Source organism: Manacus vitellinus, unplaced genomic scaffold (assembly GCF_001715985.3).
Source record: "Manacus vitellinus isolate BGI_N305 unplaced genomic scaffold, ASM171598v3 scaffold_3_pilon, whole genome shotgun sequence".
Classification (NCBI taxonomy): domain Eukaryota; kingdom Metazoa; phylum Chordata; class Aves; order Passeriformes; family Pipridae; genus Manacus; species Manacus vitellinus.
In genome coordinates this window covers 24,617,378-24,635,300 of record NW_021940535.1, presented here as the reverse complement: position 1 = coordinate 24,635,300, position 17,923 = coordinate 24,617,378, and the positions used below count along the sequence as shown (strand labels likewise).

At 39.9% G+C, this 17,923-nt stretch overlaps 1 protein-coding gene across 3 annotated transcripts in view; it reads left to right on the top strand.

The window, feature by feature from the left end:
- Nucleotides 1-13,944, top strand: part of ABCB5 (ATP binding cassette subfamily B member 5) — a 34,990-nt gene extending 21,046 nt beyond the window's left edge. For all 3 annotated transcript variants that reach the window (XM_018075647.3, XM_018075648.3, XM_018075649.3), the window contains 12 exons: nucleotides 307-453; nucleotides 957-1,061; nucleotides 1,845-1,922; nucleotides 2,976-3,059; nucleotides 5,022-5,225; nucleotides 6,053-6,153; nucleotides 7,284-7,424; nucleotides 7,914-8,070; nucleotides 10,131-10,328; nucleotides 11,251-11,457; nucleotides 12,425-12,571; nucleotides 13,074-13,944. In XM_018075647.3, the coding sequence (XP_017931136.2) occupies nucleotides 307-453; nucleotides 957-1,061; nucleotides 1,845-1,922; nucleotides 2,976-3,059; nucleotides 5,022-5,225; nucleotides 6,053-6,153; nucleotides 7,284-7,424; nucleotides 7,914-8,070; nucleotides 10,131-10,328; nucleotides 11,251-11,457; nucleotides 12,425-12,571; nucleotides 13,074-13,271 (1,767 nt within the window). In that variant the 3' untranslated portion in view covers nucleotides 13,272-13,944. The remainder of the gene's footprint in view (nucleotides 1-306; nucleotides 454-956; nucleotides 1,062-1,844; nucleotides 1,923-2,975; nucleotides 3,060-5,021; nucleotides 5,226-6,052; nucleotides 6,154-7,283; nucleotides 7,425-7,913; nucleotides 8,071-10,130; nucleotides 10,329-11,250; nucleotides 11,458-12,424; nucleotides 12,572-13,073) is intronic.
- The last annotated feature ends 3,979 nt before the right edge of the window (nucleotides 13,945-17,923 follow it).

Sequence of the window (17,923 nt, the reverse complement as noted above, 5' to 3'; positions counted from 1 at the left end):
AGTCCTATTTGACTTTCAATTAACTATCCTGGCCCTTCTCCCCTCACGACTTAGCCTTCTGTTAAGTTTTTTGCCTCCAAATTTTTACAGTGCAGTTGACATTCTAGGATATGAAACAGCAAAGCAGCAGATCTCCAGCATGTTTGCTTGGTCTAAGTGCACAAAGAGGGCTTTCAGCTGCTTCCCAAGACAGTTCACTGCTCAAAACCATTAGGTTAGGAAAGCACCCAGTTTCTGGGGAATTTTATGTTCTGCAACTTTCCAAGGAAAACCTGAAGTCTTTTACTGATTCTTTTCTTCTTTTAGGAAGAAAATCTCCCTGATGTGCCTTACTTAAGAATCCTGGCTCTGAACAAACCTGAGTGGCTCTATGTACTGCTGGGAGTGATTGCTGCTGCTATCATAGGTGGGGTCCATCCTGCATTTGCTGTTATATTTGGAAAAATCATTGGGGTAAGATTTTTGGCTGTTGTTTTTTCAGGTTCTTTGGGGGAGTTTTAGGGTGTTTCAGGTTTGGGGTTTGTTTGTTTTTCTTTGGTTTTTGGTTTTTTTGGCAAATGGATGTTGCAATCCTGAGCTTCCCTCATGCTCAACCACTCAGCCAGTTCTTCCTCTGTAAGTCTCTGGATGGGCTTAACTTGTATAAATGAATCCATTGCAAAATGTTAAAGGGTTCCTCTAGAGGCACAGCGTGGTGGAACTGCATCTGACTAGCACAGGAGAGGAGGAACATTGATGGAGCTGAGGTAACAAATTAGTGTGATGTAGGTTAAATGGAAATCTGGACTCTGTCCTGGTCCTTAAACAGAAAGTTGACTGCAAACTGATTTTGAGAGCCAGAATAGTTTCTGAGAGAAATAAAAGTAGACAAGCTTCTTGAGATGAAGGCTGGTTTATGTAACTGACACTCGTCTATGTACTCATTTTTGTGGTTTGTTTTTATTTTTCTTGCATAGGCTTTTCAAGAAAGAGATCCAGTAAAGAGGAGTAAAAATACTTTGGTCCTTTCTTTGATGTTTCTTTTACTTGGAGTGATTATCTTAGCAGCATATATAATCCAAGTAAGTGTCACTACACCGAAATGTTAAAAGTTCTTAATTCCCCATGAGGCTGCAGATATAACTCATGTCAATGCAGTCTGAGAAGCAAAAAGGCAATCAGAGCTTAAAAAATATACAGAAGTGCCAGTTCTCTCTGAGATATGTGGTGTTTATGGTTATGTTTACTTAAAGATATACATCTGTATTTGCTGTTGGTTTAAATAAGCCACTGAAGGCAATGTGAATTCAGCATGATTGAAATCAAAGTTGAGGATCTGCCCTTAAAAGTCAAAGTTAATACTGACGTTTCTCACTGCCAGTCTATAGGTTCTTGCCAAAGTAAGTATAAAATAGACTCTTTCCATACCAGGCAGTGCTTTCCATACCATCAAGTAAACTCCATTTGCTGTCCTCTTACGACTCCTTTACAGATTTCAGGAAATACTTTGTACCCATTGATGTCCATATCATAAAATCCATGGTATGACTTCTGTGAGAGAATGTCTCTGGTTGCAGTCAAGAGTAGGGAGGTCAATGACTGGATTAGGTTGATTTATCTTGTAGTGCTGGTGGGGCATAGGAATAAGGTATTACAATGAAGCTCCTGCCTTCCTTGACATGTTACTCTCTTTCTGTGGGAAAACAGAGTTTTATGTTCCAGGAATGCGAAGGATACTTTTCCTAGGACAAATGTATATTCACAGAAGGTTGTAGGAGGCTTTTTGGTGTAATTGCTTTTGTTGTGCAGATTTATTAACAGAGTTACTGCACCAGATGAAAAAATATTACTCTTTGCTCCCCCAGGGATTCATGTTTGGGAAGTCTGGAGAAATGCTAACAATGAGACTGCGCTCTTTATCCTTCAAAGCATTACTTCAGCAGGTATGAATTATGCAGCTAGGGTATAAAGAGAACTAGGTGTCCTTTGAAGACTGTTATAAGGTCCACGTGTAGTCTGGAGAAAAGAAAACAAAAGCATGTCTCTTCTACCACTAGCTTGGGAAAAAGTACGACTCTCCTGGAAATGTCCTAATCCATGTGCAATTCGGCTCAATGCTGCTACTGCAAGTAGTTTAATTTTGAAGGAGTGTCATTGCAAACATGCATATTTCTGGCATGCTAATATGCACACAGTATGCAGCTGTCTGTGTGTGCAAGGATGACCAAAAAAGTTTAACTTCCCTTTGCTTGGGTGGTCGTGATACAAGTATATAATATATAGATGTAAGTCTAATCCATTTAATTATTTATATTTAGATCTACATAATGCAATCTATAGCAAATAAAAAATCTGTTAATTTCTACTGGAAAAAAAATCAAATTTCCCTATTACCCATGAGAAGAATGAAGTTATTTATGTTAAACCCTTCCTGTTAAATTGTGCAGTTTTGCTATTTGAGAATCACAGAATTCTCATTCTGTAATAATCATGTGAATATGTAACCTGGCACTCCACACACCTACTGGGGACAAGAACCTGTGTGTTCGTAGAAAAATCTGAAAGGGACTAGAAGACAATAAATTGGGGAGGAAAAAACCACCTGCTGTAGCCTTTGGAGGTAAAAGGGTCTCATTTTCTTTCAGTATGTACAAATCCTTTTGGGTCCCTTCCAACTCAGGATATTCTATGATTCTATAGTTGATGGAATAGATAATTCATAAGAAGAGAATAGTTAACGTCTTCAGGCCCAAGGAATGTCTGAGTAAAAGGGATTTATAATAAAAGTTTCTAAATGGGCACACTGGAAAAAAACATCACAACCAATAACACTTCGATTGTGAACAATTAGATGTTCTCAAAAGAATAATACTTTCTAAGCTTTTTCTTTTAGTTCACTTGGAAATGCTGACTACAGAGAAAGAATATTCAGTTAGTCATCATGACTTGTACTTTCATGTAATTTTTGAAACAAAACTAAGTGTCTTTTCTTACAGGATATTGGATGGTATGATGATCAGAAAAATGCTGTTGGTGTTCTGCTAACTCGTCTTGCTACAGATGCTTCCCAAGTCAAAGGGGTATGTTGATTCTTTTTTAAGGTATTTTTTTCCTTAGAAATATTAATTGTGATTGGCAAGGGACACAGGATTATTTCAGAACACAAGGTAGTAAATCTACCCTATAGACTGGCAGATGGATTTACACTGTGTGCTGCAAACATATTGGAAGGGATTTCCCAGCTGATCATTTATAAGAACTATCAAAAATCCAGTAGATGTTCATGTACCTTTCATGTCCCCCCCGCAAGCCTTTAAGCTAAGTATGTAATAACTGTAGACCATTTCACCATGCAAAATGAAATCTGCATATGTGCTTGGGCCACAGTCATTGGACCCCAGGTTTTTACACTTTATGATGGGTGTCACCTGAGTGCCATAAAGAGGTTTGCACCTGCAGACGATGCAAACCCTTACTGACCTCAATGAAGAGAATTCTTCTTCCCATCCCCACAAAATGTGCTTCACAAAAAACAGACCAAACAGTAAGAAATACCCTGGCATGAACAAAGAACACCAGGGAAGGGCGATGGTCAAGGAAGCGAATGACTAAAGGCACTGATATGGGAGAGCTGGACACTGGTAGGAGAATATGGCAAATTCTGTACAATTCCTCCAACTGCTCACCTCATCAGCAGAGCCTGACAATCTGCCAAACATCTCTGTGTATTCCCTTCTCTTTTGGGGGTGGGGACAGGATAGTGGAAATCACTGCAGGACTTGAGGGGTAAAGTTTACTAGTTTATTTTAAGATGTCTTTTTTTATTTTTTTTCCCTTAAAATTTGTACCTTAAAAAAATCCTTTAATCCCTACATTTTTCAGTCTCCAGAGACTTTTGTTTCTCTCTTGTCATCCTTCATTATGGGCTTGCAGTGAGAAAAGAGTCTTTGACAAAATTTAGTAATTTTCATCTTTTAAAAGTTTGGTTTTTTCAGTGGCACTGAACTATATCACCCTGTCAGGGCAGTTGAAAGGAGGGGTGCACATGGTCCCCAACTACAGAAAGCACCAAAGGGCATGTACAGCTGTTGTTTTCTCTGGAGTGCTACAGAGTGTCAGTAAGTCAGTACCATGCCTCATGCTGCACTGGCTGAAGTTTCCAAATCCATCTTTATGTGCAACTCCTAGAACATATGGCAACAATTCACCCTGGCATTAGTTTAGTTATTACTATTTTAAATTTTATTGAACAAGAAAAACCTTTTCAGGGCAGGAAAGTCTTTGGCAAAAGCAAGGATTCCTTTTTCTTCCCACCCAAGGATTTTTGTTTTTTTTCCGTCATGCCAAATTTTGGAAGATGAACTATTTCTATAGGGCTGTTTGCAGAACTTTTTTCTGCAAATCAGAGCCCACCCAGATGCTGGATGCTAATCATCTCTCATCTTAAAAAGTTTTTGATGAAAGGTTACATGGGCTGGGAGGAGATGGGAGTTCTTCAGTAGTAGTTAATCTTTCCTACTCATTATCCCACAGAGATAAAGCATTTCTGCAGTGGCCAAATTCAGATTTATTTCTTTTTCTCTGAGAACCCAACCTAAAGTGCAGCATCCTCAGAACATGAGGATGAGTATTTTCCACCACTATTAGTGTGGTGGGTCAATGGATGGCTGTTGTTAGAATCAAACCCCTGTTGCCTAATGCTGGAGACCCAGCCACCAACTTGCCTTACTGTGACAGTGGTCACAGTGTCCCGTGCCTTGCGTAGTACATGAAGTCCCAGATACATAATTCATTAAACTACTGTCATGACCAACTCTCTAAACTACTTTAACATCCCTTGAAGGCCTGAATGCTGGCAGGTATGAAGATTGTCTAGGAATGCTTACATAAGTAGGTGCATAATGTCCATGCACGCTACCACACAGTTTCGTTTTCCAGTGGAACCTTTGGCCTTTGCTATAAACCAATTTGAAGTGGTGATATAAGTAACAAAAGGAAAAATCTAATGACAAATATTTGGGGGGTTTCTGGGGTTTTCTTAGGCAACCGGAAGCCGACTTGCACTGATGACTATGGCTGTTTTTACCCTTGTGACTGCCATCACTATTGCATTTGTTTATGGCTGGCAGCTAACTTTGCTTATCCTGGCCTGCATTCCTTACATTATTGTTACAAATGCTGTGAGTGCTAAGTCCATGTCTGGTCATGCCGCAAAAGATCAAAAAGCTTTGGAAGAGGCCGGAAGAGTAAGTTCTTCAATTTTAACTACAGGGTTATGGTGTGAGATCACTTTTAAGGACAATATTGTAGTTATATTATAGCTGACTCAATTGTCCAAGATAAATGAAGGGGAAAGAGGGGACAGGGCAGGGTGGGGGTCGAGGGGAATGCTTATACATCCTCAAGAAAAGCAAAACATAGATAACACTAACCATCTGTAAATTAGGCAATAGAAATGCATTTTAAAGCCTCTACAGTGGATTTCTGGGTAGTGACAGCTGTAGCAGTAGAATCCCCAGCACTGGTGTACCTCGTGCCTGGGGTGAGCAGTGTAGCTCTGCACTGCTCTGCTGCAACCAGAAGCATTGCAAATTTGGTACCTTTTTATTCTATCATAGAGGCAAACCATTAATGCACTCAAGAGTTTCAGAGTACTGTCTTCATTCACCTGATAGAGCTTTTCCAGAAGACAGAAGTAGTCCATACAAAAGAGTAACCTGTAACCAGATGACTGATGTTGGTTCTTATTTTATTAAATTGGGTTTGATTCATCAGGGCTACAACCCATGAGTTAGAGCAGATGCTGCTGAATGCTTCCTGCATGCTGGTCCAAGGTTCTGAACTCAAATATATTGTTGGCTTCAACCCCCACCATGTCTCACAGCTCTGGAGGGAATAATTTCATTGCTTGGGGCTTTCCTTCACCTGGAAGTAGACATCAGCCTCCTCCCTTAAGCAAGCACATTCTGATCTAAAATAATAAATGCTAGAGAAGATATGAAGTGTTTAGGAGATATGTTGTAAATTGCAGTTGTAAGGGATTACGTCATATTTGTTTTATCTCCCCATTTAGATTTCAACAGAATCGGTTGAAAACATAAGAACTGTAGCTTCACTGACCAGGGAAGAAGCATTTTATGAAAAATATGTTACTAGTTTGAATGGTCCATATAGGTGAGACTCTTTTTTGTTTAATGATTCTTTCTTAATACATTTTACACTGAATATATGTTACAGAATATTGTGTTTGCATGTGTATGCCTACAATATAGGACATGTGGTCACTCCATTTCAGTATATTGAAATGGATACATTGATACTACTTAAGTCAGGAACTGACATTTCCACCACACACTTTATAATACATATCAGTTTTATTCCCCTCATATGACTTTGAAACCTTGAAATGAACTTCATATGTTTCCCTAGTTCGACCTGCTACATCCCACTGACTTGTCTTCACTGAAATGAATTGAATCACCAGGGATGTAAGATTTTTCTAGCTCCATTTTACTTAAACAAAATAGCCCAAAATCCACTTGTTTCTTTACTCCTCCAAATAACTAATGTAAAGAAAGGTATTGAAAAAATGTATTTCAATCTGTTCTGAGCCAAAATGGTGTTAAAATTCAATGTCTGGTGAACTGGTAATAGCCCAGATTTGGCTAGGATGGTAGGCTGAACTGTCACAGGTCTCTGATTTACAGCTCAGACTAGAAAGATTTCCTCTTCCTCAGAGAGCATCCTAAACAATGAGGACAGAGAGTGCTCCAGACTCTGATTCAGTGCGTGTTCAACTAGTTACACAAAATGAATCTTCTCCAGAGGGATGGATTGAAAAATAGTGGCTTAGTCTGAATCCCTGTGGGGACACCCAGCAATATGGCCCCTCTCTGAATCAGGATGAGAGGTCTTTCTGCTCAGATGGGATGACCTGGCAGAAGTCTGCAGGTGGCTCTTAGGCTGAGCTGGAGCCTGCTTGTTTCCTTAATAAAATGGGTCATATGGGGTAGTTATTAATTTATTTTATTTTAACTGTTTTAGCGACCTGCCCTGCTATAAAAACAAAGGGAGGGGATTCAGATTAACAAAGCTGAGGATCAAGGATCTCATTGCTTTGCGTCATGAAGGGCAGTTCTATGTCACATATGTGTGAACACGCATATGTGTTCTGGGCTGATTTGTTGTGTTTTCAGGGGGTGAGCTGTATAGCTTGAAAACTTTAATCTAGAAGTCTGGGTATCCCCCAGTGTCTGCTGTTTCTCTTTTATGAGTTATTTATGGAAACTGTCTTTCTTTATCAGAGATTCTCTGAAAAAAGCCCCTTTCTATGGATTTAACTATGGAGTAGCTCAAAGCGCAGAGTACTTTATTAATGCTGCAGTCTTCAGATTTGGAGCATGGCTCATTGCTAATTGTCTGACCAACTTTGAAAATGTATTTATGTGAGTATACTTTATGAAATGTAAAAAACCCAAAATCAGTACATGGGATAGTGATTTCAATGCATGCAAATTATTTTATCAAATCACAGAGGTAAGAGGGCATAGAGATTCAGAAATTCAGTCTGGTTGAGAGTGTTCTTTGTGCATAAAGGCTGTTTTGGGGAAAGGTGAATATTTGGGCAGTGAAACAGTAAGAGTGAGCAGCAAGCTCAGCATACCTACTCTGGTGAAGCCTTTGGCCTTTGATGTTCCTTTGAGGCAGAGGGCATTACATAGAGAAGTGACATGATACCACTGTTCATCTATAAAGTAGCTGTGGGAACAAATAGAACTACCTAATACTGGATGACATTCTGGGGGGTGAGGAACTCCAGAAATGTCATAACCTAAAGATGCTAAAAACTTTATCCTGAACATTTGTTTTACACATGAGGAAGTGAATACATTGTTCTCCCTGAAATTAATTGCACTTTTTCTTTTGCCTTTTAGAGTCTTTTCTTCTGTCCTGTTTGCAGCTATGAATGTTGGTCAGTCTGCTTCTCTGGCACCAGACTATGGCAAAGCTAAAATGTCAGCCAACAAAATCTTTCAACTTTTGGACAGAAAACCTGTAATTGACAGTTACAGTGAAGAAGGTGAAAAATTGGTAAGCATTGGGGGTATTTTGGCTTGGGGCTTTGGGGGATTTGGGGATTTTTTTTGATTTGGTGGGGGAGGTGTTTTGGGGGAGTCTTTTTTTCAGAAAAGATGTTGTAACAAACTAAATTAATGTTTTATTTTCTACAACTGTATTCATAGCTTCATAGTTTTTAGGGTGTCACAAAGGGTGACAAAGTTAGGGTGACCTAATAGTGACCTTCTAGTACCTGAAAGGAGCCTACAAGAAAGATGGGAAGAGATTTTTTACAAGAGTGAAAGGACAAGGGATAATGGCTTCAAACTGAGAGAGAGGAGGTTTAAATTAGATATTAGGAAAAAATTCTTACTGTGAGGGTGGTGAGGCACTGGAACAGGTTGCCCAGAGAAGTTGTAGATGCCCTATCCCTGGAGATGTTCAAGGCCAGGCTGAGTAAACTGTTCTTGTGAAAGGTGTCCATGTCCATGGCAGGGGGATTGGAAGTAGGTGATTTTTAAGGTCCCTTCCAACCCAGTCTGTTCTGTGATTCTATGAAAAGACAGATGTTATATAAGATAGTGGTACTTACTCATTATTTCTGAGTTTCAGTAAAAAAGTGTGTAGCCTATAAGGTAGTTTTTCTCTAAATAAGCAAAAAAATACTTTTCATTCTACCGACTGACATCTTAAATGGTTTCAGGAAAACACTGATAAATGTCAATTCCAATAAAAGTTGTGTTGTCTTTGTAAGAGTTTAAAGGAGAAATAAAATACAAATGCATTATTCTACTTTGTAAATGAGAGACTAGTTCCTTTAGAGACAGAACAGTTTTGCCAGAATCCACCCTATTCAAATGGTGAAAACTCTTACAAGTAAAAATGTGCTCTTGTGAAGTCAAAGTGAACTTAATGAATAATTTGTTTTGCTATAAAGTTGGGTAGGGAATGACACAACAAAGAAAAACCAACAATAATGACAAGTAAAAAAACCAAAGCATACTCAAAAAATCCCCAAAAAGCCTCACCTTCAAACCAAAATTGTCATTAGGGAGGCTGACCTCAGCACTTGTTAAATTTCTGCATGAAATGCTTTCAATTTACATGTTCTGGAAGATTTATATTTGCACATCCAGGTTCATCTAAGTTTAAAATTAACTTCCCAGGTAGGTTTTAGATGGTAGCCTCTACTTAGGAAGCCATAATCCAGTTTCTATAACTTTAAGCTTATATACAGGATTTTCAGCCTTTAAAATTCTCAGCACATTCACATACCTTCTTGAAACAAGGTTCTCTGGCACAAACATTGAAAGACTTGGCAGAAGGTCTCCAATAAAATGAAGCTTAAGTGAAAGCATTTCTAGTATAGACCAGACTCAAATAGCAGTGATGCCTGTGATGTCAGCAAAGCAAAGCTTTGAGCCTGTTAAATTAGGTCATCACTTGCTGTGAGAGCATTGTACCAGTGATGCTGCAAGTATGTACATAGGACTGGCTCATACCTCAAAGAACAGGAGAAGCAATAGCCTTAGCATGTGCCCCCTTTCTTTCACTTGTCCTTAAATATCAGCCTGAGATAGTTAACAACTATCACATCTTTTTAAAGCACAACTTGTCCTCCATGCCCATGAATTACCTACCAAAGAATTTAGCTCTGCTGTCTTAATCTCTGATTTTGACCTTGTGTTACATTCACTCAAATTGTGCTACCTCTGCAGTGTGATATCAGAAAAGCAAATGATATAGTTTATATAACAAATCGAAGAGCCTCAACTAAATGTGTTAGAAATTAAAAATACAAATGTTGTTTATTTGTCTATCGATATTCTTTTCAAAGGTGAAGTGAAAAATAGGTACAAGACATGCAGAAAACTTTCTTCATAAGGATCTAGTGACTTACATCTGCAGATCATCGTATAACTAGTACTATGTTCAGTTCAATATGCAATTTTAAAAGAACTTCAAAAGCTCTTTTGAAAAAACCCTCCCAAACTTTCTCAGTTCTCTCACTTTAATAATCAAGTCTTACCAAGTGTTATAGTTAAAGCTAGTAAACACTAATATGAGCATGTGAACTCTCTCCTGCTTTTCAGAGCCATTTTGAAGGCAACATTGAATTCAGAAACATCCATTTTGTATATCCAACAAGGCCAGAAGTTCAAGTTTTGCAAGGACTCAGTGTGAAGGTTAACAAAGGACAGACTCTCGCATTAGTAGGAAGCAGCGGCTGTGGAAAAAGCACATCCATTCAGCTCTTGGAGAGATTTTATGACCCTGTGGAAGGACAAGTGGTAAAAATAGACTTGTGTGGCTATTAATAACAATTAAATCTACAGGACTCTTTATCTTCCAAGGTTTCATAGGCATTCAACAATCCTGGCAGTATCTCTGTTAGGATGCCTTTTTTAGAGGTGTACATTACTGAGTCTGTGGCTCCAGTGCAGCTGTAGACAAACCCAGAACCCCTGTCATTGCCCACCTTGTGCATTTGCCCACATGTAGCAGCTCCAGCACCCATGTTGGCACAGTGTGCAGGCTCAGGGCACAGATCTCATCAGGGAAAGCAATGACCATGACCATGTGAGACTGCATTACCTCCCCAAAGCTGCTCACACCCTGGTCACACAGAGGCATAACATTTATGTCTCTTGCTTGTCAGTGTGTGAATTTTCTTGCTGATATGAATTCACAAATTAGGGGCATAGATACATGCTTCAGATAACACAAATGTAATCTCATGTAGATGTTACTATGTCACCATCAGAAAGTGACAATGGGCATTTTGATGCAATCCCTGTTAATGGGCATAGAAAGTCTAAAGAAGCCTCCTTGGAGGTTGTAAGATTAAGGTAAAGGCCTTCAGCTGAGAATATTATTGTTGTGTTCAGCTTCTTAAGGGGCAGGCTTTCCTGTGAGCTTCCTGGTGGTCAGTAGGGCTGGAAGGACTGCAATAACAGCCTGTGATCTGCATGTTGTTTCCGTCTGCTGGGAAATGGAAGAAAAACCACACAAAATTAAAAACTAATGAAAGGAAATATTTCATCTATTCTGCTGGTTCTTTTCCTCTTTGCATGCAAAAAACTGACTTGATTTTATCTGGGAATCTAACATGTAATGGGCTTCCTCTTACCATTCATGTTTCCTGTTTACAGTGTGTATCTGTGGATGAGCTCTGTAGCCAGCTTGGCATCATGTTTCTGTTGCTTTTTCTAGCTAGCAGATGGATTTGATACCAGATCACTGCATTTACAATGGCTGAGGTCCAGACTGGGTCTGGTGTCACAGGAGCCCGTTTTGTTTGACTGCAGCATTGCCGAAAACATTAGTTATGGAGACAACAGTAGGGTGGTTAGTCAGGAGGAAATTGAAGAAGCAGCTAAGGCAGCAAATATTCATGCCTTCATTGAAAAACTGCCAGAGGTAAGAGACAGTGATTTTTTTCTTCACAGTGTGATAACCAGATTTTTGGAATGATATGGAGAAATATATGTAGTGCTCACTTACATAGATAAATTAACAATGCACACTTTTGTTTCCCTTAATAAGAAAAAGTATAGAATTTATGTTTTAAAATGTCAGTGTCTTTCAAGCTTAAAACCCTTTTTAGTTTGTTCAAAAAAAAAAAAAAGAAAAAGCCTATATTTCCAGAATGTAGTGGTAGACAAAGCAGAATATTTGAGGGGGACACCATAATTTTTTTTATATATTTTTCCTTTGACAGCAGAAACTTGTCAAGTTACTCTGAGAAAAACATCTTATTTTTCTAAAATAATTTAGTAAAATGAAGTGGTCTATTTCTAATTGAAGGGACATGCACAGGAGCATTTCTTGATAAATTCAAAGAGGCAATAAATCAGAAGTGAATGACATGACATTTGACCTTCATGCCTGCCAAGAATTTGGCTCTAACAAGGAAAAATGCTTTGATAGTTTGTTTTCACTGTAGCTCTGTGTATCTGAAAATTATGTAATCATGCTGAAAAATATTTTGTTTTCATTGTGACTAATGATGTTTAGGATTCTTTATTCACAAGCAATGCAAGATCAAGTTCTTCATGTATATAGTAAGCATTAAATCTCCAGTTACTCTTATTATAATATGCTCTGTGGACACCTCAGTACTGTATCACTGCTAGTACCATTCAAGATATATGCCAGCTTTTGGAGGAATAAATTTTCAGACTGTGTATAAATGTGTGGCTGTATATATAACTGCTCATACTAGAGATGTTTATAAAGTCCTAGCTTTACTAAAACCACTTGCACTAACCCTTTCTTTCAAGATGGAAATAACTAATAACTTATAGCCAAGCATAAAATTTTACTTTTCTAATCTTCCTTCTGTAAGAGTATTCACAGGTGATCTTTTCTATTTTTCAACATACAGAAATATAATACCCGGGTGGGTGATAAAGGAACACAGCTTTCTGGAGGTCAGAAACAAAGAATAGCAATTGCTCGTGCTCTGGTTCGTAATCCTGCTGTTCTGCTTCTGGATGAAGCTACCTCTGCTCTTGACACAGAAAGTGAAAAGGTGAGTAATGATTATTTTGTAAAATGTTTGTCTGTGCACATGGCTAGCTGATTTCTGTAGAATGAAATTAATGCAAACATGTTACAAATGCTCAACTGTGAAATAACAGGGTAGATGTGTCATGGTAGCTTTTCCACCTGAAAGTTGTGAACTACACTAGGAAGTTGTGCACATCTACTAAATAAAGTAGAAAAAACACCATGTGGAGCTGATTCTCCTCAGTTGTCTTCCTATTAGCTGTATTTGATGGTAAATATTGAATTTGTGTTCCAGGTGATGCTAGATGACCGAGAACCCACTTCTCTGTGTCTCATGCTTGTTTGATCAGGCTCACTGGCCCTAGTGAGAAACCCTGTTGAGTTAGGGTCTCCTGTATGCGCTGACTTGTGTATCTGTGGGAGATACATTCAAGTGATAACACAGAGTGAGAATCAAATGTAGTTCCCATGACAAGTTAAGACTTTCCAGATGCTAACAGCATTCTCATGATATCTGTATGCAGATTGTCCAGAAAGCTCTGGATAATGCCCGCCAAGGTCGAACCTGCATCGTCATTGCTCATCGCCTGTCAACTGTGCAGACAGCAGACATCATCGTGGTGATCCAGAACGGCAGGGTGGTTGAGCAGGGTACCCACAGCCAGTTACTAGCAAAGGAAGGACACTACTATGCCCTTGTAAATGCACAAGTCTCTAATTAGTGCTACTTACAGAGGGTTTAAATTTATTTTTTTTTATGGGAAGACATGTAAAGCTGTGCAGAGGATTAACATTGGCTGTGCCTGTGCTGATGGAGCAGGGACTGTGTGTTGCAGCCTGGCTGTTGCATCCAGTATAGACCTTGATCAATGCACCCAGGGGGATGAGCAGTGCATGCTCACAGAAGGTTCACAGGGCAATCCTAGGGACTGAATGTGCTGAGCAGCTTGGGGTGTCATGAGATTTGGAAGGAGCCAGATCTGAATTAGTCTCACCCGCACCACAGCTGAGGTGGGCACCCTGCTCTCACTGTCCCCCCAAACCCTGGCCCATGCCAGCTGCCATGGACCAAGGCGATATCAGTGTGATAGTGATTAAACAGCAAGCTGATGCTTGTGCTTGCCCTTTTCTTCACCAGCCAGATACGGTTATGAAGTCATCTGAAGTTAAAGGTGACTGTCAATTCTTACTGACAACTGAGATTCCAAATAAAAGCATTTGTATTAAATTTAAAGAGAGGGGGGTGGATATGTGGGTTTGTGGGTTTTTTCCTTGCTTTAGGCCACATTTCTGGTATTACTGTACTTCACACATTTCTCGGAGATTCAGTATTGTATTTCAGACAATAATTGTAATAGTTACAAGCTTTCCATATCAAGATAAACTGATATAAAAGATACCATTGTTTTGCTGAGTATTTTTCAAATGCTTACTCAACAAAGTTTAACTGACTCAACAAATAACTTTTCTTAAAAAAAAAAAGTGGTTTTCAATCTGCGATCTTTTATTTTGAATAGACATGGTACTTAGGGACATGATTTAGGGGTTTTTACAGTGTCAGGTTAAGAGTTGGACTTGACAATGTAAAGGGTCTCTGACAATCTAAATGATTCTCTGAATAATTTTAAAGATTGTTTGAGGTGTTGGCAAAACCAGTTTACCCATGTGCTTTAATAATTGGTTATTCCTCAGGGTGCTGCAATACGTCCTTTAACAGTTGAAGAATATATACTGTGTAGTCAGAGTGACTCAGCAGCTGGGATTTTTTGGCTGGTTAAACCCAATTGCAGCATTTTAATTTTCCAAGGCTTTGCACATGGCTTTGGGTTAGGATTTATGGCCTGGAGCAACCTGCAGTACTTTATAATTTCCAGATTGCAGCAAACAAAACTTACAGTAATTGCTATCTCCTTTCTTCATTTCTATTATTTTCCAGCATCAGGGTCTGTGAGGGGAATAAAACACTCAAAAGAAAAACAAATTCTGATCTCAGGTTTGCCAAAATAAATATAGTTGCTCTCCCTCACAGTTTTTCTCAGGGACTGTTTCAAGAGGAGTTTTCATTCATTCAGACACCCCTCTCATGTGATTTCTTCAATTTCTTGTGATAGGCAGATACTACAGAACTGCTGCCCTTATAACATTCCCAATTATCTAACGTGGGCTCCAATTAAATCCCTTTTCCCTGTTTTGTTTCTGCACTGGAGTTGAAATTACAAGCAGTAGATTTTGATTCTCAGTTTTGAAAATAAAAAAGGGAAGTAACTTCAACATACACTGTATCCACTGCTTTCCTTAGCAGTGGGTGATTTTTGCCCATTCCCTCTCTCAGGCCACCTGCTGCAGCAGTGCCAAGTGGACAGGCGTCTGTGGTGGTCCTGCACCAGGGAGATGGTTCCCTTTCATGGTACCAAAATTGCTCCCTGCTCGTGGTGACCTCCAGGCAGAATAAGAACTGTCAAACCAGTTTACAGCTCTTAGGCACCTTGAGGATCTGTGGACTGTTCTAGGATCCCTAAGGATCAGGCTGGATGTTACTCATGGAGGTTGAGGCCCAGTAAGATCCTCAGAGTGGGGAGCTGTTTCCATTGTGTATTACTGGGAAGCGCCAAAAGAATGGAAAGTGGTAATGAGAAAGAGAATTGGGCGAAAATCACCCAGGAACGCACTTGTCATGCGATGGTCATGTGTTGTCCACGTGCTGGGCCCACCTGTGGCAGCACGGCCAAGGAGATGGGCATCTGCCCTGGCCCCACACCAGGGAGAGAGTTCTCTCTCATGGTGCCAAAGATATTACCTGTTCATGGTGACCCTGAGGCAGAATGAGAACTTTTGGAGAAATAAAGTAATTTTGTACTTTTTTGGGTAGATGTATATATGAATAACAAATCTTTGTAATATTGAAATTCATTATGATCTGTCACAGTAACGAGTAAGATGAAGTAAAAAAGAAATAAATTTAAATATATAAATAGAGGAGATAAAAGTCACTAGGCTCTGTAACATAATGAGTCCTCTAATGTCAGGAGCTAGTTAATAGAGCATCTCTGTGGAAAATACTGTGTTCACATCCATGCAGATAATGGAGACAAATCCAGAACATGCTTCCTTCCCCCCTGGTTGGAATTATTTACTAGCTCTGGGGCAAGAGGAGTGAGGAAATATGCACTATTTGACCTGGACTGCTGGAAGAGCTGCAGTATGGTCAGCCTAGAAAAATAAGTTCTGTGAACTGTGTTTCCCCCTGTTTGCCATTTCAGAGGTCAGCATTACCTACCATGGGAAAAAAAAGTGACTACACTTGCATCCCTTTTGGCATGTTCATCTCACTTGCTTACACAGAGCATTCTCATGCTGCAGTAGCAGGACAGCCTCAGTGTCTGGACAGCTCTGTTATGTTAAAGGTCGTTCCTCATGGAAGGGCAGGTATGGGTTTTGGCTGGAGCCAGAAGGAGCATGATGGAAGGAGCGTGTGTGCACTGCTGTGGGCTGCAGCAGTCGTCTGGGGAGAGAGCTGTGCTGCAGAAATGTCCTGTGCTCAGATGTGATTAAGAAGCGGAAATAGAAAACACAACTGAAGTAAATGGTGTTGATTTACCAAAGTTCACAAGTGAGGTGTTATGTAACATACAAACATATTTTACTGATTTATCTCAATGCAAACAATACTAAAAGCCATTCATATCACAGTCCTGTTTAAAAGATCAGCTGCCAACCTGAGAAAAAATACCAGACAGAAACAAGTCCTGCCCAACACAACAGTGTGAGCAAGGAAACAGCAAAATCCCCAATACCTGCCCTGACAGAAAAGCTTATGAGGACACATTTTAAAAGCAGAGGATTTGTTGGCCCCACCAAGTAAACACTCCGTTGTTTTCTTCCAAATGCCTCACGAATGCCTTTTCTGAAGTCTTCACTCTCTTTTCTGGGATGTCATATTTTAATAATTCCATAGGAGGCTTAGATCAGTGCTGAAATTAAGCAAATGTCTAAGCTAAGTGCTTCTTGTCTGATCACGAACGAGGTTTTTGGTGTTCCTTGGCAAGAACAGGCTAATGTATTCTCTTCACCCCTGTCCTTGGGTAGGCATTTTAGAGGTGAGGTCCACAGCAACACCAGCAGTGACCCACATATTGTGGGCACATTTGGAGAATTCCAGCCCTGGTTTGTGCAGGATTAGGGGAGGCTTTTAACTCTGACACCTGAGGTATATGGCAGCACAGAACAAATATTTTGGCAAAAGCATGTGATTATAAACATGTCCTGGTTCCAGCCAGGACAGGGGGAATTTTTGCAGTAGCCAGGAAGGGGCATGGCCAGAATCCAGAGGTTATTCTGCACCACTTCATGTCATTGATGGGGGTGGGAGAGGGGAGTCCCCTGAAGAGAAGGGGTTCCTACCAGTCAAGTAAACATTAAAGAGGGAATGCACCACCACATCCTGGTTCCGAGCCAGAGGGAGCGGTTGGATGGCACCAATTCAGAACCAGAGGGAGTGGTCATGGTGGTGTGACTGCAGGCATGTCAGGTCGGGCTCTTCAGTGAGCAACATACGCATCCTAATAAAGAGGGTATTTAATAATGCTGTCTCTATGGCAAGTAGGAAAACTTTCATTAAAATTGCAGTTCACAATCCTTGTACTTTTCGTAATTATCTTCTTCTTTTGAAAAGAGGGGAGAAAAGAACAATTGGAGTTTTTTAGGGTCAGCTGAAATGCCAGTACATCAATGTGTACCTGGATTAGATTTACGAGTTTCATTAAAATTTAAAGAGTTTGCAAAATTCCACTTAACAATCTATGGCAGACAATACCTACTCAGTCCTCTTTTGGCTACCATCACTGCACATTGTACTGCTGAATTTTCACTTATGAGTTTGCAAGTGGCAATTTTAATGGTTGGTAATTTCACCTAATTCGTAAGGGAAATGTTAAGAAAATATGTGGGATTGTTCAGGTCTGCTCACCTGACATTGCTGGAGGGTTGGAAGTGAAACTGTTCTGCTGGACTGTGGCTGTTCTAGGAAAATGGCTGCACTGTAACACCGATTAAAAAGTCTAGCCAGGTCTTGTTCTGCTAGATCCTACCATATGAATATCAGTAGGACAGATGATAATCACTAGCTGGAGTGGAGTTTGAATTTCAAAGGTTAAATATATTCTCTGGATGAGGCTTATGTCTCCCTTTCCGTGAAGAAGCATTTTGTCATAGCAATGCTCCAGCTCTGCCTGCATTTAGGGCTCACCTGCTGCCTGCTACCATGAGCATTCTGCCCAGGGAACTTGTCTTTTCTAAGGAGAAACAAACAGCCTACCTAAAGGCGACCTGCAAGACAGCAGAGAGGGACTTTTTACAAGGACTGCAGTGATAGGAC